Source organism: Drosophila serrata, unplaced genomic scaffold, assembly GCF_035046125.1.
Source record: "Drosophila serrata isolate PLE 108 unplaced genomic scaffold, ASM3504612v1 contig_184, whole genome shotgun sequence".
In the NCBI taxonomy this organism is placed as follows: domain Eukaryota; kingdom Metazoa; phylum Arthropoda; class Insecta; order Diptera; family Drosophilidae; genus Drosophila; species Drosophila serrata.
The window spans coordinates 9,196,857-9,222,012 of record NW_028257082.1 but is presented as its reverse complement, the minus strand read 5'-3'; the positions used below and the strand labels follow the sequence as shown (position 1 = coordinate 9,222,012).

General features: G+C 46.5%; 4 protein-coding genes across 17 annotated transcripts in view; 1 reads left to right on the top strand and 3 right to left on the bottom strand.

The window, feature by feature from the left end:
* Nucleotides 1–14,598, top strand: part of jbug (filamin-type immunoglobulin domains fbug) — a 25,146-nt gene extending 10,548 nt beyond the window's left edge. For 3 of the 12 annotated variants that reach the window (XM_086828998.1, XM_020944496.2, XM_086828999.1), the window contains 10 exons: nucleotides 105–299; nucleotides 364–806; nucleotides 914–1,332; nucleotides 6,274–7,285; nucleotides 7,658–7,878; nucleotides 9,926–10,074; nucleotides 10,136–12,230; nucleotides 12,286–13,778; nucleotides 13,845–14,024; nucleotides 14,089–14,598. In XM_086828998.1, the coding sequence (XP_086685124.1) occupies nucleotides 105–299; nucleotides 364–806; nucleotides 914–1,332; nucleotides 6,274–7,285; nucleotides 7,658–7,878; nucleotides 9,926–10,074; nucleotides 10,136–12,230; nucleotides 12,286–13,778; nucleotides 13,845–14,024; nucleotides 14,089–14,220 (6,339 nt within the window). In that variant the 3' untranslated portion in view covers nucleotides 14,221–14,598. Of the gene's footprint in view, nucleotides 1–104; nucleotides 300–363; nucleotides 807–913; nucleotides 1,333–1,858; nucleotides 2,166–2,978; nucleotides 3,818–6,273; nucleotides 7,286–7,657; nucleotides 7,879–9,011; nucleotides 9,369–9,925; nucleotides 10,075–10,135; nucleotides 12,231–12,285; nucleotides 13,779–13,844; nucleotides 14,025–14,088 lie in introns of those variants that run through there. The other 9 variants (XM_086829009.1, XM_086829007.1, XM_086829008.1 and 6 more) reach the window with 7 other exon arrangements.
* Nucleotides 14,577–19,250, bottom strand: LOC110177691 (cilia- and flagella-associated protein 61). The gene is made up of 14 exons (XM_020944517.2): nucleotides 18,973–19,250; nucleotides 18,610–18,909; nucleotides 18,394–18,547; nucleotides 18,175–18,338; nucleotides 17,966–18,117; nucleotides 17,616–17,911; nucleotides 17,216–17,559; nucleotides 16,971–17,163; nucleotides 16,627–16,904; nucleotides 16,326–16,562; nucleotides 15,709–16,271; nucleotides 15,481–15,644; nucleotides 15,175–15,420; nucleotides 14,577–15,115 (listed from the first exon to the last, which is right to left on the bottom strand). The coding sequence occupies exons 1-14, from the start codon at nucleotides 19,248–19,250 to the stop codon at nucleotides 14,738–14,740; spliced, it is 3,747 nt and encodes a 1,248-aa protein (XP_020800176.2). The 3' UTR covers nucleotides 14,577–14,737.
* Nucleotides 19,238–24,200, bottom strand: LOC110177682 (cilia- and flagella-associated protein 61). Of its 3 annotated transcripts, XM_020944506.2 has the most exons (14): nucleotides 23,813–24,200; nucleotides 23,438–23,752; nucleotides 23,076–23,378; nucleotides 22,910–23,017; nucleotides 22,719–22,849; nucleotides 22,378–22,658; nucleotides 21,768–22,325; nucleotides 21,431–21,714; nucleotides 21,133–21,369; nucleotides 20,498–21,072; nucleotides 20,276–20,439; nucleotides 19,971–20,219; nucleotides 19,703–19,912; nucleotides 19,238–19,583 (listed from the first exon to the last, which is right to left on the bottom strand). In XM_020944506.2, exons 1-14 carry the CDS (start codon nucleotides 24,076–24,078, stop codon nucleotides 19,359–19,361), a joined length of 3,906 nt encoding a protein of 1,301 aa, XP_020800165.2. In that variant the 5' UTR covers nucleotides 24,079–24,200; the 3' UTR covers nucleotides 19,238–19,358. The 3 variants fall into 3 exon arrangements, with proteins under 3 accessions (XP_020800165.2, XP_086685136.1, XP_086685137.1); XM_086829010.1 differs by lacking the exons at nucleotides 23,076–23,378; nucleotides 23,438–23,752; nucleotides 23,813–24,200 and having other exon boundaries at nucleotides 22,733–22,849; XM_086829011.1 differs by lacking the exons at nucleotides 23,076–23,378; nucleotides 23,438–23,752; nucleotides 23,813–24,200 and having other exon boundaries at nucleotides 22,739–22,849.
* Obp58d (Odorant-binding protein 58d) lies at nucleotides 24,127–25,156 on the bottom strand. Its single transcript, XM_020947847.2, has 3 exons — nucleotides 24,887–25,156; nucleotides 24,694–24,822; nucleotides 24,127–24,644 (listed from the first exon to the last, which is right to left on the bottom strand). Exons 1-3 carry the CDS (start codon nucleotides 25,013–25,015, stop codon nucleotides 24,264–24,266), a joined length of 639 nt encoding a protein of 212 aa, XP_020803506.2. The 5' UTR covers nucleotides 25,016–25,156; the 3' UTR covers nucleotides 24,127–24,263.

Here is a 25,156-nt window from a genome sequence, read left to right as displayed (position 1 = left end):
AAAAAAAAAGAGAATTATCCGAAAACCCGAGATTAACTCTTGCCTGCTTTGTGTGAATAACTTGTAGGAATTCTATACTAATCTCAGTATTTTACTCTCCACAGACCCGATCTAGCGAGCTGCACACGCACAGTCCGCTGACCATCAAGACGTCCAACCAATACGAAAGCTCTACGCGTAATGTAACCAGCAGTCCACGCCATGCCTCTGTTTCGCCCGTCCAGCGTTACTCCCCCAACGCCTATATTACCACTGCCACCCACCGTATGGGCAGTCCGGTGACCAATACTCTGAACAAGGTATAGTGTGGGATGCTTAGCAAAAATATATTCTTGAAACTTATGTTCAAATGTTTCTTTTCAGAATGGCTACGAGTCGCGAACGGTGGAGAAGTCGTCAACCTACAAGTCAACATCGAACTATGTCACAGACTCGAATATGCGCTCCAGTCCCTCGCTGTACGGCACTGCCGATCGGCTGCGTCGGACTGGATCTCCGGAGCCGCGAATCGACCATTCCTCAAATGTGAGGGTGTCCTCGATGAAACCGGCGTCGGCCAGACGCGACAGTTGGGATGTCATCAATAAGACGAAGCATATGCTCTCGCACAATTCGCTCGAATCGCTGGCGAACATGACCGAGACGCAGCTGAACACGGAACTGCAGTACAATCGTCCGGATTTGGACCACGAGACGCACCGGAATACGCAGTACAATAAGTTTGCCCTGCACAAACAACAGCAGCAGCAGCAGCAGCTGTCGGACTATCGTCGGGATTCGCCTGATGATGGCGGAGAGCGTTACAAGTAAGAGTCTGTGATAATATTTTGACCTAAATGTTGTAAATTAATCATTTGATATGATTTGTTTTCTAAGTAAGAAGAACGAGGACTAATTGTCACCTTTTTTTCAGACCCAGTGCCATTACAGTCAAGTCACATTCGAACAATACATATACGGACAAATCCGGTGGCTATACAAAAACCGTGAAGGAGTCCAGCGAGCATGTGGTTACCGAGAGCAATGGCCATGGAGTTTCTCCTGGTTATGGCTACAGTTCGTTGTCTAGATTTCGTCCCATAGACAGCAATGCCACTGGTGCTAGGGCCATACGGGTGCAGGATATACCGAATGGCTCCATTGGGCGTCCAGTCGAGTTCGAGATCGATGGCTCGAAAGCGGGCTCCGGCAATCTGGAGATCCTGGTTAACGGCGGGCGTGTCACCTCCTCGGTCCGCTCGCTGGGAGGCCAGAGGTTCATAGCCAGCTTTACGCCGCACGAACACGGAACGCACACAGTGCAGATCACCTTCAATGGCGAAACCGTTCCAGGTAAGCTTCGAGCTGAATAACTCTCATAGATGTGGGTGGATTAAGCTGTTCAGTTGCCTATAAAGGCAGCACACTTGGAACTACATATTTTGGTGATGATCTAAGACAAAAAAAACCTTACTGGTTTTGCTATTGTCATTCTATTGAGGGGCTGTATACATAAATCCGAGCTACGTTTGCCATGCAGTGATCTAGTGATTATAATAATAATTTTCTGGGCTTTGAATAGACACCCTATCTTTATTCCTAATTCGTAATGATTTTCGCTTTCCGTTTTTAACATTTTGTATACGAATAATTCTTATGTTAAGCTTAAAAGGCTATGTTGCTTCTAGTTTATAAACACATCAGCCACTGTGCGGCGAATTCGTTGCTCTCTGGAGCACCATGTGAGTGGCTCTCAGGCTTGAAGCTCTCCAAGTTTTTTTACTCTCACTGCTCTCACCTTTGCTCACCTGCCTTGATCTCTCTGTGGCTTACGCTCCGATACGCTCTGAGTTCGTTTGTACCTGCTGGACGGGTTTTTGGGTTGCTACCGCTCCCATCGAGAGTCGCGTTGGCAGACGAAGATCGCGCTTCAAACGAAACTGACACGTCGGCGGCATCGCAATTAACGGTCGATCGCAAAAAGCCAGGAAAATTGGCAAGAAACGCACTGAAATTGTGATTGTGGCTCTTGAGAGAGTAAAAATAATCAGATAAAAGTGAAGAATTGTTTGCTAAAATACGAGACAAGAAGCCCCCGAGGCATAAACAAAACAACAGTTGGCATAGCCTAAGAACGAAGCACTTTATGTTCCCGGAATGTGAAGCGAATCGAAAAGATTCCGTGTGTGAGATTTCTAAGCCAAAGAAATATGCTAATATTTTCGCCCCTCCACTCTCTGTTTTTTTTTTTCCTTTTCTACTTTTTCGGGGTCTGCTGTGCGAACGAAAACCAGTTTAATGAACCTTTAAGCTGGAAATATTTCAGCTCGTCGTAGCTCTCAAGCGCTGCATTGCTGTATCGTTGTGTCTTGGCCGAATCAATAATGCTAGGAAAACTGTCTCCGCATTGCAATTTTATTTACAATTGCCAGTGACAAAGGGGGCAGCCATCTTGGTTCGCTCTTGGCCAACTGCGACTACAGCAGCTCCGGCTGCAGCTCCAGCTCTTGGCCGAGCCAAAGGCGCAGCCACAGATACAGAGGGAAACAGGCACTGGCATGGCATGCAGTTGTATGTGGTTCAAGGCGCACTTGTTGCATGCCTTTGCCATTGTGTGTATATTTGTATGTATGTATCTCTTGGTGCGGCACAGGCCAGGCGGAAATCAAAGTCGTGAAAAACAAGGCGATTTCCCCGTACCCGCATACCTTTATCATCAGGGGCCTTGTGCTCCTGCTGCTGCAGCCCAAAACCCGTTGGGATAGGTTGTCAGTCAGGTATGCGGCGCATCAGAGGGCGCGACAGGTATGCGGTCGATCTCTGGCGGAGATTGCGATTTCTTGGCCACGTCGGCCAGTTTGCCGCTGCTTTACCACTTTCCACCGATTTACACTCACGAAATATGCTTAAAGTTTAGCCATCGTGTGAGTAAACATTTTGATTTCGTTTGTCTCCGTTATGTTTCTTTTTTGTTTAACAATGAACGAAGCTGAGTGGAGTGGCCACACCTCTCACTCCGACTGAGCCCGATTTTACCCTCCTTTGGCTGCTTTTACCCGCCGCTTTTTGGCCATTTCCGCTCTCAGCATATTGGCACACATTCCCACTTCCAGCGCTGTTCGGCTGTTTGGGATTTTTATGAGCCACCGTCATTCAAAGTGAAACTGGCTGCCAGTCCCGTCGTCTGTCTGAGCTGTGCATAATTTAATAACGAAAATTGTCGAAAAGCAGCAACGGCTGCGGAGGCATTAACTGGTTTTTTTTTATTTTGACGCGCCTCCAGACCCCCTCCCATGTAACCCCAACTCCAACCCCAAACCCCAGAGAGCCGGAGTTCAACTCGAGCGATAAATACATGCATATTTAAAACAAAACGTATTAAAGAAACGTATAAAAAGACTAAAGTGTCGTCGCGCCGGTCGTGGAAAAACGCGATTAAAACGTGCGCCAAATCGTGGTCGTGCCGCGATGTCATTTTGTGCAACGCTCGGCGGATTCTTTTAAACGTTTTCGCTAAATCGTCTTGTTGTCTTGTTGAAATTCAGATTGCAGAGCGCACTCGAAGCATAAATGCTTCGCAGCTTACACACATAAATAAATCATTTACAACTCGCTGACATAATCGCTACACGAAATAGTTTTCACCTCTTTCAAGTTCAGACGTGCCGCCAGCGATTGTGATTTGATTCAACAAAAGAATAAGGTCCACTCCACACGCGTTTTCAGCCACCGATATCGATCCCGCATCTGATTCCACTCACACCTCATCCCGCCGCCAGCAATCTAGCATTGTCAACAGCAGCAGCAGCCAGCAGCCTCCAGTCTCCAGCCACAAAACGTAAATCTCATTCTTTTGTAACATTCCAAAAAAATAGTTCGGTGTAACGGTCAGGTTCAGGCTCGGATTCAGAATCCGAATCCGAATTAGAATCAGACCTCTGCGACAGCTGCAGGCCATCTAACGGGCTTCTGCGGCCAGTCACGTAACCGCAGGCGAACAAAAACACACCGGTGTATGCACTGAGAGGAAAGACGTAGACTAATTTATAGAGAGAAAGATCCTGCGTTGGAATGTACTTTTGTTTAACATTATTTTTGTTGACTTTCATTAAATTATTTCAACAATTTATACCTTGAAATGTGGTTCTACAATCTTCTTCATATAATTTTCAACTAGATCTTTATTACACTTTTCCTTACTGGTGTAGGAACAAGATCAAACCTGGTACAATGTCATGTATTATTCATTCTTAATTACGATCACAATTGTTCTATAAAAACTCATATGAATATTGCTTAGTAAGAACTACTGATTTGTTAGAGTAAAAGCTATTTTTGTATCAGGAATTTATACTCTTCCTATACCAGAAATCGTACTTATTCAGTCTTCTATTTTTCCCGCAGTGTTTGTCTATAATAAATGCCTATGCAGATTGAATAACAGCGTTAGATGCTTACTGCACTTGTTCTCCGACCGGCGGGCAACAACTCAGCGCTGCGATTAGCACTCCTCCAGCTGGGAAACCGGCCAGAAGAGTGGCAAAAAGTCAGCTTAGCTTTTTCGTTTAGACGAAGTGCAGTTGCTCTGCCTCTTTCTGCACTAAACTTGCAACATCAGCTTGCCTTGCAGCGACAGCGAGCGGCACATATGCAACATAGTCTCTGCGGGAAAGAAGTCTATGTCTGTTGAGTCTGAGCCATGGACCGACAAACTTTAACTGGGTATTGCGTTGGATTCTTTAGAGCGTCGGTCGCCTAACAGTAACTTTTTGCATAGCCGCTAGGCATGAGCAGAGTTATGAGAATGCGATAACTGATTAATGATGGCCCCAATTGGCCGAGCACCGAAAACAAACAGACAGAAACAGTTAGCAGCAACTGTAGTCCAAGTTCGAAGTGCTAAAAGCAAACAGAAGATGGCAAAGGGTGACACTTCCAAGCGAGAGATTTTCGGTTTCCATGGCCCCTGCTTTGGGGGGGATAAAAGGGAGAAGTTTTTCCCAGGGACAAGACAAAACGAACGTTAAACTATTCAGCGGCAAGGGAAAATACCAGTAGTAGACGAAGCGAGTTTTGAGCTATGACAAAGCGCCACAGCTTGATTTTTTTCCATCGAACTGGCAACTGACCGTTGCAGCAGAAATTTTCATGGAAAGCCATAAAAGCGGCAGCACAGCAATACTATACAGCAACGCGGCAATACAGCAGCAACTGCAAACGAGCACTAAAAGGAAAAGTGCAACAATTGCAAAAAGAGAAATGCATGGAAAGTTGCAAACAAAAGTAAATTTGAGCGCCAGACAACAAACACCAGCAAAGACCCAACCGTGTCCAATAAAAATGCTGTGAGAGATGTGAGATGCGAGTGCCAACAAATAAGCGAGCGTTTAACGAGCCAATTGCCAATAGTGCCCCGCCATCGCAAATTGGCAGCCGCATTGCTCCAAGCCACTCGATTTCGCGGCGGCTCCTCCAACAGTTTAATGATGCTTTCGGGTTCGTTTCGAAACATTCCTGAACTAACTCGGGCGAATTATGTCGCTCTTGTCTAGAGTCTCCACCATTCGCAATGTAGGCGCTGCCACAGATACACCGATAGAGGCAGGCCACCAGATACGCAGTTTTAGATACAGATACCTACACAGCAACAGCTAGAGATACAGATACGCACTTGTCGCTGGCAACGAGGCGGCACAGATGGAGATTGCGACAATTATAATGAGAAGCAGCAAGAGACAATGCAAAGTCGCAGCGGAAACCTTGCCGCTGTGCCGCCGCCTGAAGAATGCGAGGCTTGGTTGAGAAGTTTTGATTGAGCAATCTATTGGCCATCTTTCGTGACTATATCCATTTGTTAGTTGGTATTTGCCTAATATAATATTAATATAATCAAGCCATTAAGTATAAAGAGCCAACTTAGCAGTAATCAGATCAAGACCACAATGGAACAAGCTCACGTAAAATTTATCTAAATAATATCACAAGAGATCAGCTCTGTGTGTGCGCAGTAATCTTGTGTTTAAATCTAAATGATGATGGAGAAAGTAGGTGAAAGATGTGTGTTTCAACACAAGAAATCTTTGACCCACCCTCTGGCAGCACACACTGTGGCATCCATCTCAATTACCTGAGCTGCAGGTGCATGTGATGGCTTTGTGGGTCAAATATCGTTACATGCGCTTGCCGTAGCTCGTTCAGATTAGCTCTTTAAGTTGACAACTTGCAAGCAATCCAAGCCATTGTTACTCATTAGAAACTAATGTGTCTTTGTCTTTCTCTCCATTTCCATTGCAGGTTCACCGTGGCACGCTGAGATCATGTCCTCACCCGGCCTAACCGCTCTGGGCGAATCCACTCGCCTGGTACCCGCCAATACACCGGCGGTTTTTGAGATACTGCCGCCTCCTGGACAAAGCCTAAGTAAGGGCGAGTGCGTGGCCACGGTTCTGACTCCCAACAAGTCAAAACTCAACGCCAGAGTCACCCATGAGGCGGCAAATGGTGCTGCTCGCATCGAGTTCGTGCCCACCGAAGTGGGCACCCACGTCATCGATGCGTCCATTAACGGCACGAAGATCGCTGGCGGCCCGCTGATCGCCAAGGTCTACGACTCCAGCCTGATCCAGGTGACGGAGGTAAATGGCGGCGTGGTCGGCCAGCCGTGCCAGTTCCGCGTCGATGCCAGCGCTGCTGGCGAAGGCCAACTGGAGATATCCATCAACGAGGGCGAGGTGCCCAATCATGTCCAGGTGGTGGGCGGTGGCCGCTGCCTCGTCTCCTTTACACCGGAGCAGGCCAAATCGCATCTTATAGATATCAAGTTCAATGGCGAAACGGTGCGCGGCTGTCCCTTTGTCTGCGCCGTGGCAGATACCTCTCGTGTGCTCCTGAATCTCTCCAATCTGGAGTTGATCCCGGTCAACAGGCCCTCCTCCTTTCACATCACCGTGAGCGGAGGCGGTGCCGCCGAGCTGGCTGTCAGTGTCCGCGGTCCACAAGGGGAGTTGCCCGTTCGAGTCACTGGAGATATCCACGCTGGCTTTACCGCCGAATTCACGCCCACGAATGTTGGCGGCCACTCGATTAATGTGGAGTACAATGGCTTTGCCGTCCAGGGCACCCCCTTCTTGGCCAAGTCCTATGACGCCAGCAAAGTGGTGGTGGGCAGCGTATCGCGCGGCACTATGGGACGGCCGGTGCAGTTCACGGTGGATGCGGGTGATGCCGGTGAGGGCAACTTGGAGATAACGATTTCGGCGAAGGGACAGAACATTCCCACACAGGTGCATCCGCAAGGCAGTGCGAGGTGAGCTGATAATTTAGTTGCAAAGACCTTCCTCTCTCTATATATCTCCCTTCAAATATTTTGGAGCGGAGTTGTTTTGTTATTAAAAAACTTTTTTAATTGAAATGTTTGCTCAATTTATTTTTCCACTCGAAAGACTTGATTGAATGCATGTTTTCGTGCAAACATTTTTAAAATCTACCAAAATCCATTTAAATTCAATTTGTTTGTTTATGTTAGTACCGCATGTAAAATCAATACATCAACTTTATTGTATGCTGTTTAGCAAGAGAAAGCTAATAATTTCTGTTTATATTTACAAAATAAAAATTCCTTTACTAGGATTTAAGTATTTTATTTTACTAATAACTTATTCGCTATTTTTTCTTACAGATTCTCCGTTTCGTTTGTGCCCACGGAGTCATGCGAGCACACGATCAACGTATCCTTCAACAAAATGCCCGTGCCCGGCTGTCCGATAACGGTCAGCATCAGTGGCGGCGTGGCCGGACCACAGGTGTCGCTCGGCGGACCAGGACCTGTGCATCAGACCAATTCTTTTGTAATCAATCACAATGGCGGCCGTCTGGAGGATATCGAGGTGAACGTGGAAGGTATGTAGGCGGCCAGTTGGGCTGCTAGGGCAGTCATGCATCCACTCCTCCAGCTCCTGCTAACCCACACCAGTCATCATCAGTTTTGTGTGTGGTGCAATTTGCCACCCCCTCATTGCCTCTATTTGTGTTTTGTGCATTGGTTTTTAGTATTAAGGCTCGTAATTTAATTGCTCGTTTTGCTAAATGTTTGTGTCTGCCAAGCGTATTATTCGATTGGATCCATTTGCATACATATTCCCCAATCCCCGCCCTCCCCGTAGCTGGTAGCAGTAACTGTATCGGTATCTGTATCTGTAATTCGTATCTGCAACTCGTATCAGTATCCGCATCGCACACACTCTCTCTCTCTCACATTTCACGCACTCAGACTTGTACAGCAAAATTTGTATGAGCGGAAATCGTTGAGGAAACTTCCAAGCATGCCACACCTCCCACTTCCCACTGCCATCCACCTCCTCACCCCACCAGGGCCCCCACTAGTAGTGGTTGATATGTATGTCTCAGGCTGAATCTAAAGACAAGGTGCTGCACTTACAAGAGTGGATTTATGAGATGCGCAGTCCCCCGTAGATGTTGTGCGTGTGTTGGTGTAATTATGCTGCACATATATCATTGCTTATACAGTCGAACTTCGTTAGCAAGGAACGCAGGTCTTGAAAAGAACTCCAAGTTGTAGAAAATCAAAGTTTAGTTAAAGTGACTTGGCTAAGATTTGTTAACTTGATGAGTTTCTCATGTACCCTTGGGAATTCCACAAGGTAGAAGTATTATTTCATTGTTCTATAAGCTTTTTAATTAAACTCTATTCAAGTTAACCGAAGGAAGTCTGGTTAGCGTAGTTCGACTGTTTGTAATTTAAGAAATCCAGGTCCGTCCGACGCTTTTGTTTGGTGGGTACCTCCAGGAATAGCCCAATGTATGCAAATATGCCGGAATGTGTAATCCTCACACAATTCCATTGAAACCATTTAGTTGCTGTTACTCCATGTAGTTCGACTCCGTACTTCCTGTGTGTGTTTTGTGTGCATTTAATGATTGTTGCTGTATTTGCTCTCATTGTTCTGTAATGATATGATGTGTCCTTTTTGTAATAATGTTGCTCACTTTTGTATCTGTATTATATATTTCAGGACGGCGAAATCTTTTGTACTAGACTATATCTATATATATATGAATATATATGCATATACTTACTTATATATATATTACCTATACTATTAAATGCGGGAGCAGTCTCCGCGCTCTCCCCTATACATATTACATATATATATATACTATTCACCAGGTGTATATATACTTTGCTAACAGTCCGAACCACAAGATAATAACCCAGAGAACTGTCTTCCCTCTCTCTCCGATGAGGGAAGATCTAAGCCAATACCATAACAAAATGAAGTATTTACTAATGTCCGATTGTTTACTAATTTGTTTCTTACTGATTAATGTGTAGAATTACTCGAATAAAAAAATAAAAACAACAAAATACATATAATGTAGGTTGAATATTATATCCAGCAGGATCTTGCGTAGGGTTATTTGGGAGTACTCGTATTTATTCTGTACTGTCTCTGACCTGACCCCCTGCTCCATGCTCCGTTTACTAACCGTTTCTGGCACACTTAATTCAATATTTAACACAGATTAACCGCACTTCTCCAAGTAAATGACTTCAACTAACCCCAAGACCCTCAACACATTCAGAGTTTTCTCAGTTAATATACCCATTACTAATCGAGTGAACATTTTTCCAAATTTTTTCGCTTCATTCGCGACTGAACACAAACACTAACCCCCCTCAACTCAACTCAACACAATACATCTGACCCAACTGAAACCGATACCGTTGCCCAATTATCGAATCGAATTTCAACAAAACAAACAAACGAAATCAATCTCAAACTCGTTTCCGGCCGCGTCGCAACTGAAAATCCAAATCATAATTAAAAACAAATCAAACACAATAATTAATCAATACTAAAATCGAATACGAATGCAAAATGTAAAACAAACATCGACAACAAATGCAAATCGCTGGCCCAATCAGGACCTGCTGGCCAGTCGGTTCCTGCTCAAGTACATCAATCCGCTGATGGCGTCTTCAAGGCGGAGTTCGTGCCCAGAGTCGTCGGCGAGCATCGCGTTAATGTCACGGTCAATGGACTGGCCACCGCTGGGAGTCCATATGCAGCCAAGGTGAGTGCATGGGGGAGAGATCCAATAGGTCGAATCTTATTTATATTTTCATTTTTTATAGGTCTACGATGTCAGCGCCATCAAGGTGAAGAATGTGAGCAGCGGAACTGTGGGCAAGCCGGTCACCTTCCTGGTTGAGACCTCCCAGGCTGGACCCGGTAATCTAGAGGTGACTGTAAATGGCGGCAGGGTTCCCACATCAGCCCAGGCCCAAGGACAGCACACCTATGCCATCAGCTTCACTCCTCGCGAGGCTGAGAGTCACACCGTGGAGCTGCGATTTAATAGCCAGGATGTACCTGGTTCGCCCTTCACCTGTCGCGTGGCTGCCGCCGCTCGTATCCAATCCCCGGAGACAATGGACAAGGTCAGCGTGGGCAGACTCTTTGAATTCGTGGTAGAGTCAGACACGAAGCCAACAGTGGAAGTACTCGGACCTGCCAGGCGGAGTGTGCCGGTAAAGATTGATCCACTGGGCTCTTCTACACTTGGCTACAACGTCAAGTTCGAGCCCATGGAGGTTGGAGATCATTCGGTGGAGGTTCGCCTTCCAGGCGGTGGCCATGTAGAGGGCAGCCCATTCCTGCTGAAAGCCTACTCCGCTGAGAAAGTTATCGTCACCGATATCCGAGCCGGAGTCGTTAATAAGAGCGTGAGCTTTGGAATAAATGCCTCGCAGGCGGGAGCTGGTAACTTGGAAATCATTGTGGCCGTCAATGGGAAGAATGTGCCCAACTTTGTCCAATCCGAGGGGAATGCCCGGTTTAAGGTGAACTTCAAGCCGACGGAGGCAGCCACCCACTCGCTGTCTGTACGTTTCAATGGACATCCAGTGCCGGGTTCACCTTTCAGCTGTCACATAGCCGCTGCAGCTGCTTCTCCTTCGATGGGCTTGCCCCGAGCCATGGCCATGGGTGAGTGCCTCAAGCAGGCAGCCGTCAAGATGGACAACACCTTCGAGCTTGAAGGCTTCGAGGGCACTGAACCGCAGATCTTTGTGACCTCGCCGTCGGGAGACAACGAGCATTGCCAGTTGAGTCAGCACGACGGAGGCAGCTACTCTGCCTCGTTCAGACCCACCACTGTGGGTCGTCACCTGATCAGTGTGACGGCTAACGATCAGCACATCAATGGATCCCCCTTCAGCTGCAACGTCTTCGATGTATCCAGGGTCAGCATCAGTGGATTGGAGCAACAGTATGGACCGGCCAATCTGGGAGTGCCAGTAACTTTCAGTGTGGATGCGGCAGGAGCTGGAGAAGGAACCCTAGAGCTGGTGGTCTCCACAGACAGTAGCACCGTCAAGGCGGAAGTGGTGGCCTGCGCTCGGGGACTATATGACGTAACCTTTGTGCCCCAGAGCACGGAACCGCATTACGTGAACATCACCTTCAATGAGGTGGCCGTGGACGGTAGCCCCTTCCGTGTGGACATTCAGCAGCACACGCAGCACATACAGATTGGCAGCTTGGCGGCCATCGACTTTCCAGCGGATGACCAGATCGTGGAGATCTTCTCGCCGGATCAGAAGTCCGTTCCATACTCGATCAATAGGCAGACGGCCGAGTTCCGTACGCACATGACCGGAAACTATACACTGCGCTTTATAGACCGCGAGACGAGACAACATATTGGCTCTCGCACGTTGTGCGTCTTCGACCCCACTCTGGTGAAGATTACCGAGGTGAGTGAGGCGTTCTGTCATCGTCCAGCCAGCATTGGAGTCTCCTTGAATGAAGCCGGCCAGGGGGATCTCTCGGCTCTGGTTCGCTGTGGCGCTACTGAGGTGCCACACACTATCCGAGGCCCAAGCAAGACCGGAGTGTATGAGATCGTTTACCAGCCCACTCGAGTGGCTCCCCACAAGATCAGCATCCTATTCAACGACGTGCCCATTTCCCTGAAGCCTCTGGAGATCAATGTTCTTCCCGCTAGTGCTGGCAAGGAGATCAGCGTCAGTGGATTGGGATTGTATCAGTCTCGCGTGGGCAAAACCACTTCGTTTGCCATCGATACGGTCAAGAGGCCAGCTAGGGAATTCGATGTGGTGGTTTCCGGCCCAGGGGGACAGGCCCTACCGGTGAGGTGCTATCAGACCAAGAACGGCCACTTGCAGGCCGAGTTCACCATCAACAAACCGGGACAGTGTGTCATTGGTGAGTATTCCATAAAATGCCAAGTATCTTATAATAACTCTACTCTTTCCCACAGAGGTGCTGCATCAATCGAAGCCACTGCCTGGCAGTCCCTTCACCTGCGAGTCCTTCGACAGTAGCAAGGTCACCACGCAGGGTGTGTCCAAGGAGCCACTGGCTCTGCACAGTCCCAACAGCTTTACCGTACGCACAGATAATGCCGGAACCGCCGAACTGGAGGCTTTTGCCATCTCACCCAGCAACCAAAGCCTGCCTGTACTGATAAGCGAACAGTCGGAGGGAGTCTACAATGTGGAGTTTATACCCTCGCAGCCGGGCAACTACAAGCTGACGTTAATGTACGGCGGAGAAACGATTCCCAGCTCTCCGCTGAACTTTACAGCCTCCGCCAGCGGAGTGAGAAACGATGCTCGGGCAGCTGGCCATGGACTGGAAGTGTGTCATCGCAACAAGGAGGCCTCCTTCGTTGTCTACTGTCCCATCGCCCCAAATGTTCAGATCGAACGACTGGATGAATATGGCGAGCGGATAGAACCCAAGATTAAGGCTCTGGGCAATAATGAGTGGCGCATCTCTTACACCATCCTATCCGTGGGCAAATACGAGATCCGTGCGAGTTGTCCGAATCGTGGTAGCTTGCCGGGATCGCCCTGGCACATCAGCTGCGTGGAGTCCAACAAGGTCACACCTGTAGGTGGCTGGGGTACTTTGGTCGATCACGATGGCCGACTCATTCTTCCAGCTCGCATCATCTTCGAGGTGGAAAATGCCGGACCTGGCAAGCTGGTGTGCAGCATCGATGGCATAGAAATACCGGTGGATAAGCTGGCGGACGGTAAGATGTGCCTGAACATTACCGGCGAAAATCTGGCTGCCGGTGAGCATGATTTGGATCTAACCTGGAGCGGCTTGACCATCACCCAATGCCCAAGAAGTGCTTTTGTGACCGGCCAACAAGCTGCGGATAAGGTTCAACTAATGGGTCGCGGATTGGCTGCCGCTCAGGCAGGAGAGGCTGCGCATTTCACCATTGATGCTTCGAATGCCCCGGCAGGCAGGCCAGATGTCATTCTCACCAGTCAGGACAACACATCGCTGCCGGTGAGCCTGGCGCAGCCTCGACCCAGCGAAAACATTTGGCTGGCCTCGTACACACCGCAGAAATCGACAACGGGCACATTGAATCTCTCCGTGAAGTGGAACGGCAGACTGGTCAAGGGATGTCCGCTAACCGTAGCTGTGGGCTCCTCGATGGATGCCTCAAAGGTGATTGCCTCCGGAGAGGGACTGCGTCATGGGATTGTGGGCAAGGATATCAAGTCATGGATAGACACAAGGAGAGCCGGACCTGGCGAACTTACTGCCCACTGTGCTGGCGTTCGAAAGGTTGCCTATTGCGAGCTGTACGATCACGGCGATGCCACTTTCACGCTGAACATCAAGCCCCAGGAGCCGGGAAGGCATCTGTTGACAATCAAATACGGAGGACAAAATGTCCCCGGATCGCCATTTGCACTTAAGGTGGCCGGTGCTCCCGACGCCAGCAAGGTATGTTTTTGGAATTATGAATTTAAAATTCTGAATTTTTATGTTAATGATTTTTATCTTGAAAAGGTTCGCGTTTATGGACCTGGCATAGAGCATGGTGTGCTGGCCACCTTCCAGTCGCGATTTATCTGCGACACTCGAGGTGCTGGCGCTGGTCAGCTCACTGTGCGTGTCCGAGGACCCAAGGGTGCCTTCCGCGTGGAGATGCAGCGGGAGAGCCAAAAGGATCGCACCATACTGTGCAAGGTAACATTACAGATTAACATCGAATTTTGACAAATTTCCAACCAAAACCTCTTTAATTATTTAGTATGATCCAACCGAACCCGGCGACTATCGTGTTGAAGTCAAGTGGGCGGGCGAATTCGTGCCAGGATCACCGTTCCCCGTCATGATCTTCGACACTGAGGAGGAGTTACGAAGGTATTTGCAGGGCATATGAGGCCAGCTCAACCACCATGTCATCGTCTTCCCCAGTGGCCTCAGCCCATTGCCCATTGCCCGTGATCAAGTGCGCCGCAAGGCATCGACCTGTACTCCACTGTAGCTGATCCAAGTCCACCCCTTTGTAGTATATTTAAATAAGCTAACAATGATACCTAAAGAGTTATATATGTTATACTAATCGAAGCTAGCTAACTGGAAAACAGTACGAATCGAATAACGAAATCATATCTAGGTTAATCGCAAAAGGATACATTAATATAGATTAAATAATAACATGTTGAGCAGTGTATAAACTTGCAATGAATTAATTGGTTTAGTTATTTCGCCTTGTATGCAATACAAACACTTAAATACATAGCAGCGTTAAACATAATTCCATTTATTTAATTTGGTAGAAAACAAAGTAGGAATAGGGTGACATATCTCTGTAAAATATCCGAAAGATTTCACTTAATTCAAGTAGAGTGCGGAAAAATTAATCTTGAAATTGTGACTACACTAAGCACTCGAATCTACTCCACTACTCTACTAAATAATTCAAAAGTTTTGTCAGCATCCAAGTCTTCGGGAAGTGCAAATTGATTGTTAAAGTCTTGGCGATAGGTTCGAACAAAATCAATCACATTTTCCTCTAGCTTCTTCCGCTGCACCATCTCGACACTGCTCCTAGGTTCCGCATTCTTGTGGCTCATCAGTAGCATGGACAGCAGGACTCTGCGATTTTTTAGCTGCAGATCCTCGAATCTTTCGTGCATTATCAGCTCCGTCCATGGTTGTTGGAAGAAAACAAGGAAGTTGGTAATCCAGCCGGACTTAAAGCGATTCCGAACGTCATTCAGAAGTTTGGCATGCTTGCCGCAAAAGTATTCCAAGAAGTAAAGTCTCTTCTCCTGAAATAGATAGGTAAAAGCAATTGGCAAATATTTACTGAGATTTGAGATTTTCAAACCTTCTTAGTGACGCACACAATCTCCGTGACAATCATCTTTAAGTTGAGTCGAATGCGCACAAAATCTCCATCATCGTAGGTAGTCATATTTTCGGTAAAATCCACCGGAAGCTGGCCAATGAGTAGCGGTTTGGGTTGAATGATCTTGATGATGTGATAACCATTGGGCAGCATGCCGGAGAACAGGAAGGGTCTTATAAATCGCTGCTGCATCGCTATCTTCAGCATTCCCAGCTCAAAGGCCAACTGGAAATGAAATTTCATAGAGTTCTAATTCAAATTTTCAATCCTCTAAGGAACACTCACCTTCTCGGCGCTCTCCTGTGGATTGGTATGGATAAACTGATAGTTGGGCAAGGGTCTAATGCTTATATTTTTGCCCGCTGCATAGATGTTGGGATCAGACGTACAGAAACGTGTATTGACCACAATATTCCTGTCCGCCATTTCAATGTCCGCATCGTCAAGAACTGCGAGGGAGTAAAGTAAATATCAGTTGGCCTCATGCATTTTATCCGAGTATTTTCCACTCACGTCTCTCCAAGGCCGAGGACATGTTGTTAAAGTTATAATTGACGAAAAGAGTGCAGTCCAGAATAATTGCGTGTTTACGCGGAACCGTTTCAAACTCCACCCGTTGGATGGAGAAGTCACCCTCCTGAAAGTGGAATCTAGAGTAGTTCGTCGATAGGTAAATCGTAATACCCAGATCGCCGATCATATCCAGTATAATGGGATCCAGTGGGCCATCTGCCCAGGGATTACCCTGGTCTTCGGGCGCTGCCGGCAAGTGGGGCTGCACATATGTTATGTTCTTGGTCTGGCATCCGTGGGTCACCATAAAGTGTAGGCACTCATAGGTTGCTATCCCATAGCCGTACACGATGATGTTGTAGGGGCCACCCGATTGAACCATCTCCCGTATCTTGTGGTAAAAGATGATACGGTCCAGGCGATAATTATTGACCACATAGTTGGGCGGTGGCTGACGACCCTCAAACACGCTATCCTCGAAGCCGAACTTCATGTCATCCAAAATGAGGAGTTTGTCGTAGTGAAGCCTACATCCGTCCACCAAATCTACAATTTGCTTTTGTCTGTCGGAGATTTCAGGATCACTGCCATCTGTTTCATCTGCGGTACTCACTCACCTATTAATCTTCTTCAGTGTTCCGGGAACGAAACGAACCCAGTGCCTCATGTCCATGCGCTGAGTGGAATCCCTGACATAGGGATGATCATTGCCGGTGTTCACATAACAGTTCCTACCATCGCCACAGTATTCGCACCGGAAGTCACAGTCGTAGGCTGCCTCCACAACTCCTTGGGGAACTACAATCGTCAGATCCATTAGAGGCAGGCAGTTGTACTTTTTGAACTTGTACAAACTGAATGAAAGTATTACGTTACGTTCTCGTTCATTAAAAAAGGTGTGTACTGTATGCTTCTCACTCGTTCGTGTTCCAGGCATAGATAATGATGCGGATGAAGGCACGAGAAATCTCCGAGAAACCCACAATCAACAGGGACTGCTCTGCCCCCAGGTGCTTGGTGGGCATCAGATTATAACAGAAGACACGGAGGCGACTGGTGGCCTTCTCCGCGCCATGCAGATTGACTACATCGGAGGAGCGCCTCTGAAAAAGGTCACTGCCGAAATAATTCTTTTTCATGCGTTTCGGCTCCAAGGGCATCATATTGTACGTGAGGTCATTGGGCAAAGAGATACCCTGAAAACAAAACGAGAGACTTTTTTAATTAATTTCCCTTTCTGGGCCCCAGTTAATCCGTCGCACATTAAAGTAATTGATGTAGTAGAGTTCCTGGTAATCATCGTACAGCGCCACCGTCCGAAAGATGTTACTGCTCCAGATGTGGAAGAAGGGATGCAGCTTAAACATGAGGACCTCTCCCCGGTTGTGGGTTAAATTGAACTGATCCCGGGGCAGCATAAATAGCCTGCACAGATCATCGAAGCCCAAAAAGCGTCTGCAGGACGGTCAAGAATCATTTGAGTTGATCGAAAAGTATCCAAACCTACCTCAATATAATGAATCCCACTATTGGACATTCTTTATGCCATTTCGATTGACCACAGCGAATGGTGAAACAGGTAAATTCACTGTCGATATTGTCACAAATATCATCGAAGATCTGGTTAAAAAGTTCCAGAACTTCATCAGTGTAGTTGTCCACACCGGGTGTATTCTCCCCAACATTAACAACGTTGGAGTACCTACTGGAGGATTGCGATGTGATGATCTTCTTGATTTCATTGCCCTCTTCCTTCTCCGTACGGAATACCCGGATTTCGCCAAACAAGGTGCTGCGATTGGCAACAAATACGTTCTCTTCGACCGTGCAATTCGGGCGAAAGTAAATGGGCTAAAATAGGGGAGTCAATAGATTATATCAATCTCCGAAGTTCTAATTGGACTCACCAGAAAGAACCGAAGTAATTCCCGTTGACAAGAAGTCATCATCACGGTGTTCTGCACCATTGTCACACAGTAATCGAGATCCGGAAAGGCCCCGAACATAGCTGACAGCGAAAAGAAGGTATATTCTGGTCGAACCAGGGAATGCAACTGATACATCTTGAGCAGGAAGGCATTGGATGCCTGGGCCAAGCACTGGTTCCTATTCTCGTTAGGAGAACTCTCTCCCTCTGGCAAGTCAAAGGATATTGTCAGAGTATCCTTGTAGGCATAGTAATAGTACCTTGCACTTCGAAGTTCTAAACATGGGACACAGTATTAATTTCATTAAATAAAGGTTTCCCTTTACTTACCATCGAAGATGTGTTTAAACTTGGCAAAGAGCAACTTCTTTGACGTAAGGTCTTTTTCATTTACATGCAGTCCAGAGCTGACCAGTTCAAGGAACATTTCGTTCATCGTTGATGTAGTATATAGGGTCTTCAATGATCTATGTTCCGCAGAACTGAACGACAGGAAAAATATAAAAATCTAGATTCCCATTTAATAAGAACAAACTCACACTACATCGTATTCGAAATGGCCATGCTTTAGACCCGGCGTATACTTGGCCAGGTTACCCAATCGCTCCAACTGAAAGTTCGTGGCCAGTCGCTCCACATCCACAGCGTCCGACAGCCACATCAGCCCAGCTCCCTTGACCCCTTGAGGGTTCTCTTCTTCAAACTGCGAGGCAGTTACGATTACGATTGAATGCGAATCCCAGATGCAACAAACCCACCTCTGCAATAATGATCTGTTCAGCGCCCTTGCCTTCCTCCTTTGATCCTTCTTCCTCCAGCAGATGTTCGGCAATGTAAAAATCTCCGTACTCTTTTCGAAGATGAGGGTCCTCGGTATCGATCATCTCCACAATGTCGTCGTTATCCTCCGGACTGTCATAAAACAAAGGATTAGTTTTGCATATAAGCATAAAACTCTGAAATTAAAAACTAACAGAGCTTTGCGAAAAGTGAGTGCTGGCATGATGTCTCGCCGGTTGATTACGATGATCGAGGGAGCAGCAGCCATCTCAGCGACAGTCGTGTCCTTGGGAAAGTAGCATTTCCCAAACGCTTCGACTGCATCATATTGCGCAGATGAATTTCCCGGTGGCCTGACCACGATTATATAGTTAACCTTGTGCTCATTGTAGAAGATCTCCAGGATGATCATCTTGGTGATCGAGGTCTTGTTGTTTTTGCAGATAAAGAAGTTGAAGAATATCGTGTTAATCAGCGAGATGGAAAAGTCTAAGCTTTAGGGTAAGAAAGACAATTTGAAGCTATTCTAATCGTATAATACAGCGATTAAAACCTACCAGAAGCGAGTATTGAGCCAGTGCAGCCACATATCGTTGGCCAGCACTGGGATATCTGGGTGATTACAGAACGTGCCGAAGGCCAAAAGTTTGTGGAACTCCTGATTGTCGTAGAGAAGTAGGCGGTACGCATGAATTTTGTAGAACAATAACTCAAGCGGTGGCGTTTCCTTAAACCCAAAGTACCATGTATCCTTAGCCATATATAGATCCTCCATACGCTTGACATCTTGAATTCCAGCTATATTAATAACAATGTTATCTACTATGGCTGCCATTTATTTAATTTATTGTTTTGCATAAAAAATTAGAGCTGTGTTTTTAAGTTGAGATCACTACACATAAAAATCGGACGGTACAGAAACCGACTACTTTGGTTCTACAAATTAGTCCTCCTCAGACATATCCGGAGACTGGTTTTTATCTTCAATGCCCTGACTCCATGAATACGGGTCCATCGAAATGAAATCCTCGGGCAAAGCAAACTTGTGCTTAAAATCCGCCCGGTTATCCCTTAGGAAACTTAGCAGCTTCTGCTCCACGTAGCGCTTATTTAGCACATAGAAGTCGTGATCGGTTACATCTTGAAAGGGACCACGATTTACATTTTTCTATGGTTAGGATAATGGAATTAGTTAATTAAGGTAAAGGTCTATACATTTTTCTATGGTTAGGATAATGGAATTAGTTAATTAAGGTAAAGGTCTTGTATATCTTTATATAAACTCACACTTTGCGCTGCCACCGCCATCGTTTTCAGTATGCTTCTATTTTCCACCTGCAAGTCCTCAAAACCCTCGTGCATTATCAATTCAGTCCAACCCTGTTGAAACCACTTGAAAAAACAATGAATAGCATTGGCCTCAAAGCGAGCCTTTAGATTATTTAAAAGCAACTCGTGCTTGCCAACAAAGTGCTGCAGAAAGTCCATGTAACACTCCTGGAAACCAATAGAGGGGAGAATTTTGGTAAATGCTATCTAGAAGTAAAATACACACCCGTTTCGAGACGACCACAATCTCATCCACCACCATAGTCTGCGAAAGACCCACTCGACAGAAAGTGTGATCCTTGTATGTGGTCCTGTTCCAAGCGTAAGTTAAAGTCAGTTGGCTGGCAAGAAATCTACGCGGCAAGGTGATCTTCGTGATGAAGTAGTTCAGTGGGAGGCTGGCCTGAAAAAATACTGGCTCCGAGAATCGATCCTCAAATTTGCTTATGGGCGCAATTCCCAGATGATGTAACAACTACAAATGATACAAATATTGACATATTCGGATGGGATATATGTGGAAGGACTCACCTTGCGGGCAGTCTCTCGCTCGCTGACGTACTTGTATTGATAATTGCATTCCCGCCGCAATTTGATGTAATTACCAGCCGCATAGATATTCGGATCATTGGTCTGATAGCATTCGTTTACCAGGATATTGTCACCATCTAGGTCTAGGTCCGCTTTTTGCATCCCTAATGCGGAATACAAGAGTCACTTGGTAAAAGTAATCTAAGGACTTGGTACACTCACATATCTTGTTCTCTGGTTTCAGATGACCCTCTTCGAAGGATATGAAGAGGTCACACTCGTAGGTCACCAGATGGCGACGAGGAAAATGCTGGAAGACCACCTGCATAATGAAGTCACCGGAGTCGTGCAGCACCCAGTGATGGAACTTGTAATCCTCCATGCTCATCACACCGCTGTCCGTGAGAATTTCGCTCAGGATGACCTGCAAGTTATTATCCCAATACGGATTCTTTTGCTTAACCTCCTCATCGGTGCCGATGGTTCGAGTCGGCTGTACGAATATTATCCGGGAGTTATCTACGCCATGGCTAATCAGGAATGCGACGCACTCGAAGGTGGACAAATTATTGCCATATACCACAATGCGGTAGGTGTGCGGCATTTCCTTCAGCAGAGTCCGTATCTTGTAAAAGAGCAGCAGCTTGTTAATTCGACTGTTCACCTCCACAAAGTTGCACGGGCAAGAGATGGCCTGCTCGGTGCTCGGAACCTTTAGGACGAAACTTCGGGCGCACATTAGCAGCAAGGTGTCATAGTAGATCTCGCAGGAATTCGCCTTTACAAACTTCTTCTCCCTGCGTGCGTTTTGGGATTAGATAATCAGAGTGACTTTACTAGGGCTTAACCTTTCCCACCTGTCAATGAACTGTACTTTGCCGGGTACAAAGTGCACCCAGTATCGCATATCCATGCGCCAACAACAGTCACGTATGTAACAGGGCACATTCTGAAACGAGAGATAGCAACGACCCTTATCGGAACAATAGGGACACTCGAACAGGTTGTCGTACTCCGCCTCCATAACCCCCGGGTTGCAGATAACCGTAACCTCTGGCCAGCTTAGGCAGGTGTAGTTACTGGCGTTACTAAAGCTAAGTAGATATGTTTATACAGTTTAGAAGTTCTGGTTTTTATAAAGTCCCTAATGCTCACTCCTTGGTGTTCCACTGGAATATAAGTAGACGGAGAAAGGCCTTGGTCATGGCGGTAAAGCCAATAATGACGAGTTTCCTGCTGCTGGTAAACCACTTGTTCGGTTTGAGTCTGTGCCGATAGACTATCAGGTAATCCCGGCCGAAATTGGTCTTGGGAAGATTTAGCTTGCTGGTCGAAAACTCGACTTCTTTAATGAGCGTAAAAGTCACAGGAGCCTTCTTTATAGGCCTTGGCTCCAGGACCATCATCATTTTCTTTAGATCGTTGCCGAACTTGCTTTCCTGCAAAGCAAATGAAATTAATTAATTAAATAATTAAATCCCCATCAACTTACATGGAACGAGGAGATGAAATAAAAGTCGAAGTAGTTCGTCTTTCTGGCCAGATCCCGAAAGATCTGTGCGGAGCTGACGAGGAAGAGTGGGTGGAGGCGCAAGGATATGATCTCAGCTCTTAGGTGATCCAGATGATTCTCTTGGCGGGGCAGGTGATAGTGATCGAAAAGCTTCGAATGATTGTGGAACTGCCTAAGCACTACGTACCCAATGGGCGTATTATGCTCAATGGATTTCGTCGAATTCCCGCACCGAATGGTAAACACAGAAAACTCGCTAAACTCATTCTCCAAGACATCCGCCATAATATCCTCGAGGACTCGCATCTCGTTCTCCAGCTCCGCCCGCTCGTTGACCATGGCGCAGTAGGAGACACCCTCTGAAGAGTACGATGGGGAATGCCCCTTCTCTGCCAGACTACCCACAACCAGCTTGAGCACCACCGGTACATCCTCCTTCGCCATCTCATATATGCTGATCTCTCCGAAAATGGTGCTGCGGTGTGTGATGAACACCTCTTCCAAATCGGGCAAACTAGTGGGCCGTGCGATCACCGGCTAAACTCACCGAAATTTTTAATATCAAAAGCATTTCGGCCCAAGGACTTACCATAAAATACGAAAGAATCTCGGTGTGACTTTTGATGATCCTATCCTTCTTATTCATTATCATTATGCAGTAGTCCTTGTCCGGATAAGCGCAAAACGTGGCCACCAGACAGTTGAAAAGCCGCGACAATGGGAAACCCTCTTTCGCCACAATGCACTTGAGCTGGAAGACATTCGAGGCCGCCTGAATGGCCTTCGGCCCGGCAGGATAGCCTTGGGTGGGGTAAATAAAGTTGATGTAATTTGGCTCGTTTCGCATATAGTATTCGCTACTGCTGAGCTCTGGAATTTGGGAGATTTAGCAAGCTATATTTTCTATTCAGGATCTAATGCAGATCTCACTATCAATGATATACTTGAACCTTGAATGCAGAACCTCGCGCATAAAAAAGTTATTTTTATCTTTGTCCTCTGCAGGATCATCAATGGTGCCCTTATGGGCGGAAAGCCTTATCTTGCCCCCACTGGCCACACTATCAAGAGATATACGATTAAAAGGATGTGATGCAGTCTTAAGCTATTAAAACACCTACCTCATGCCACTGTCAACCTGTTGGATACCTCCCAGAATTGTCATATTGTGCAGATCGGTGAGGGCATCCGCCGTGAACATGCTGGCTGGCGCTCTGCGGTTCACTGAACTGCAGGATATCCGTTTTATGATATATGGATATTAGCCACTGAAGGACGCACACTTACTACACAGTAAACGCTTCGTAGTGAAAGGAATTGCCATCGACGCCCTTCACCAGATTACCAAAGGCTCCGACCTCGAAGTTTTGCACATAGAACCGAATGTCAATATCCCCGGACAGCCACATAAAGACAGCAATCTCGGTCTCCTCGTTCTGAGTGCTCATCTCGCCTACGACAAGGAGGTTCTTCTCCGATCCTGGTTTCTGACCCATTATCGCTTCCGCTATGTAGAAGTCACCTAGAGTCTGGCGCATCTCAGGCATCTCGACCTCTTGTAGGGCAATGATGTCATCGTTGTCCTCGGCTCTGGTGGAAATACAAAATGTTAAATATCCTTAACAAGGAATCTCCAACTTGCAACTTACAGCGCCTTGCGATATGTCATCCATGGCATCTGTTCAAAGCGAATCACAATGTACAGCGATTGCGTGTTGTCGTTTTTCTCCGCACAAAACTCTTGTGGATAGAAGACCTTTGATAGTTCCTCCAGATCTTCGAAGCTCTCGTTAAAGTGACTGGGTTGTCGTACATTGGGTGTCCTTACGGTAATTATGTACCAAACCCTATTCTCTCGGTAGAATACTTGCCTCATGATCTCAGAAATCACACACGGATACTCGACCTTGTAGATGCAAAAGTTACAGAACAAAGCGTTAAGCCAGCTAATGGCAAATGTTAAGCTGCAAGGCGGAAAGCGAATCAACAACTAAGACATATCAGGATTATATTCCGTGGGATACCAGTATCTTGCGGACAACCACTCCATCCAGCATTCGGAGGGCAGAGCGTTCACGGCAGGATAATTACGGAACTCGGCGTAGGCCACCAAATCGGAGGTTGTCTTGTTACGAGCCAGCAGTCTATGGGTCTGGTAGGTTTGAAAGAGTGACTTCTTGCCACGATACTTTGGCCGGATATTGCCAAACCACTTGACGCCTGGCGACCAGATCAGCTTGTTGATCTCTTCCAGGTCCTCCACTTTGGCGAAGAACACCTCGAAATTCATCGTGTATGTGCTAATGGGAAGGATGTATATGTGTATTTTGTTATTTAATTTGTTTGTTTTTTATTTATATTGTGTAAGAAGTGTGTCATCGAAATTCAAAAACATATTGAGCTCGAAGCCTCAAAATGTTTACTAAATCAAATTGCTGCCTGCTTGGATTTTGAGGAAAAGAGTTTGGATTTTTATTAAAGCGTTATTCCGTCAATAACATAACACTTGGCCTTGGCCTCTTCGCATTGTTCCTTTGTGCCCGCCTTGGCGGTACCCTCCCATCGGAAGTAGGGACACTCGTGCTTCTGGTGGTAATCGCTCATGCACATGAATACCATCAATAGATAGGGACGACAGGCACCCTTCAGGAGCACCTTGGCGCCGGGGCTGGCCTTCAGCAGGTTGTAGACACCCACAGCATCCTTGCGACAGAAGTCGTACATGGCAATATGATACTCCTTCTCCTTGGGTCGGTTCTCGTACATCTTTTCAGCATCGAGTTTGACCATTTTCATATTGATAGTGTCGCTCTTACCGATGTACTTCTTCTGCTTGTACAGGCACTCCACAAAGCACTAAGAAACAAATTAATTTAATAATTAAATCTTAATTTAATTTTCATACCGAAAGAAAACGTAGAGTCTTGCCAATGTCCGAGTCTCCATCCGCTGGCAACTTGGGGGAATGTATAACGAAACATTTCGTTAGGTCTTCCTCGTTGCCAATATAAAGCTCAGAACAGCAGCCATCACGCTGGATTGAAAATAGTTTAAAAGTTAGCTATTACGGGTACAAATTTCCCTAAATAGCCTCTCACATTCTTGTTACACTTTTCCTCGGTCAAATCCCCGCCAGAAGTAGCCACTGTGCTGCTTTCCTCAGGATCCTGTGTCCCTGAATTAACCACCAGGACTAAGGTCAACCAACAATTAACAAGTTTGACCATCGCTTAACGAATGGGTGTAATTTACAATGGCCACAACCATTTATAACATCATGTGCTGACCTCATTACTAGCGTAAATTGGATTGCTTAATTAAATGTAACAAATGGCAGTTGTAATGCCCAAAGTGCAATGAGCGGAAAA

Excerpts from the sequence above, each read along its gene's own strand:
- Obp58d (XM_020947847.2), bottom strand. The coding sequence starts at position 25,015 with ATGGTCAAACTTGTTAATTGTTGGTTGACCTTAGTCCTGGTGGTTAAT. Across the intron at positions 24,823-24,886 it reads AGGAAAAGTGTAACAAGAAT|CGTGATGGCTGCTGTTCTGA; the intron begins GTGAGAGGCTAT and ends TTTTCAATCCAG. Across the intron at positions 24,645-24,693 it reads AGACTCTACGTTTTCTTTCG|TGCTTTGTGGAGTGCCTGTA; the intron begins GTATGAAAATTA and ends TTTGTTTCTTAG.
- LOC110177691 (XM_020944517.2), bottom strand. The coding sequence starts at position 19,250 with ATGGCAGCCATAGTAGATAACATTGTTATTAATATAGCTGGAATTCAA. Across the intron at positions 16,272-16,325 it reads ACACTGAAGAAGATTAATAG|ACAAAAGCAAATTGTAGATT; the intron begins GTGAGTGAGTAC and ends AATCTCCGACAG. Across the intron at positions 15,421-15,480 it reads CACAGGAGAGCGCCGAGAAG|TTGGCCTTTGAGCTGGGAAT; the intron begins GTGAGTGTTCCT and ends TTTCATTTCCAG.
- LOC110177682 (XM_020944506.2), bottom strand. The coding sequence starts at position 24,078 with ATGAATTTCGAGGTGTTCTTCGCCAAAGTGGAGGACCTGGAAGAGATC. Across the intron at positions 23,018-23,075 it reads TACGAAGCGTTTACTGTGTA|TTCAGTGAACCGCAGAGCGC; the intron begins GTAAGTGTGCGT and ends GATATCCTGCAG. Across the intron at positions 21,073-21,132 it reads AAAGTACAGTTCATTGACAG|GGAGAAGAAGTTTGTAAAGG; the intron begins GTGGGAAAGGTT and ends AAACGCACGCAG.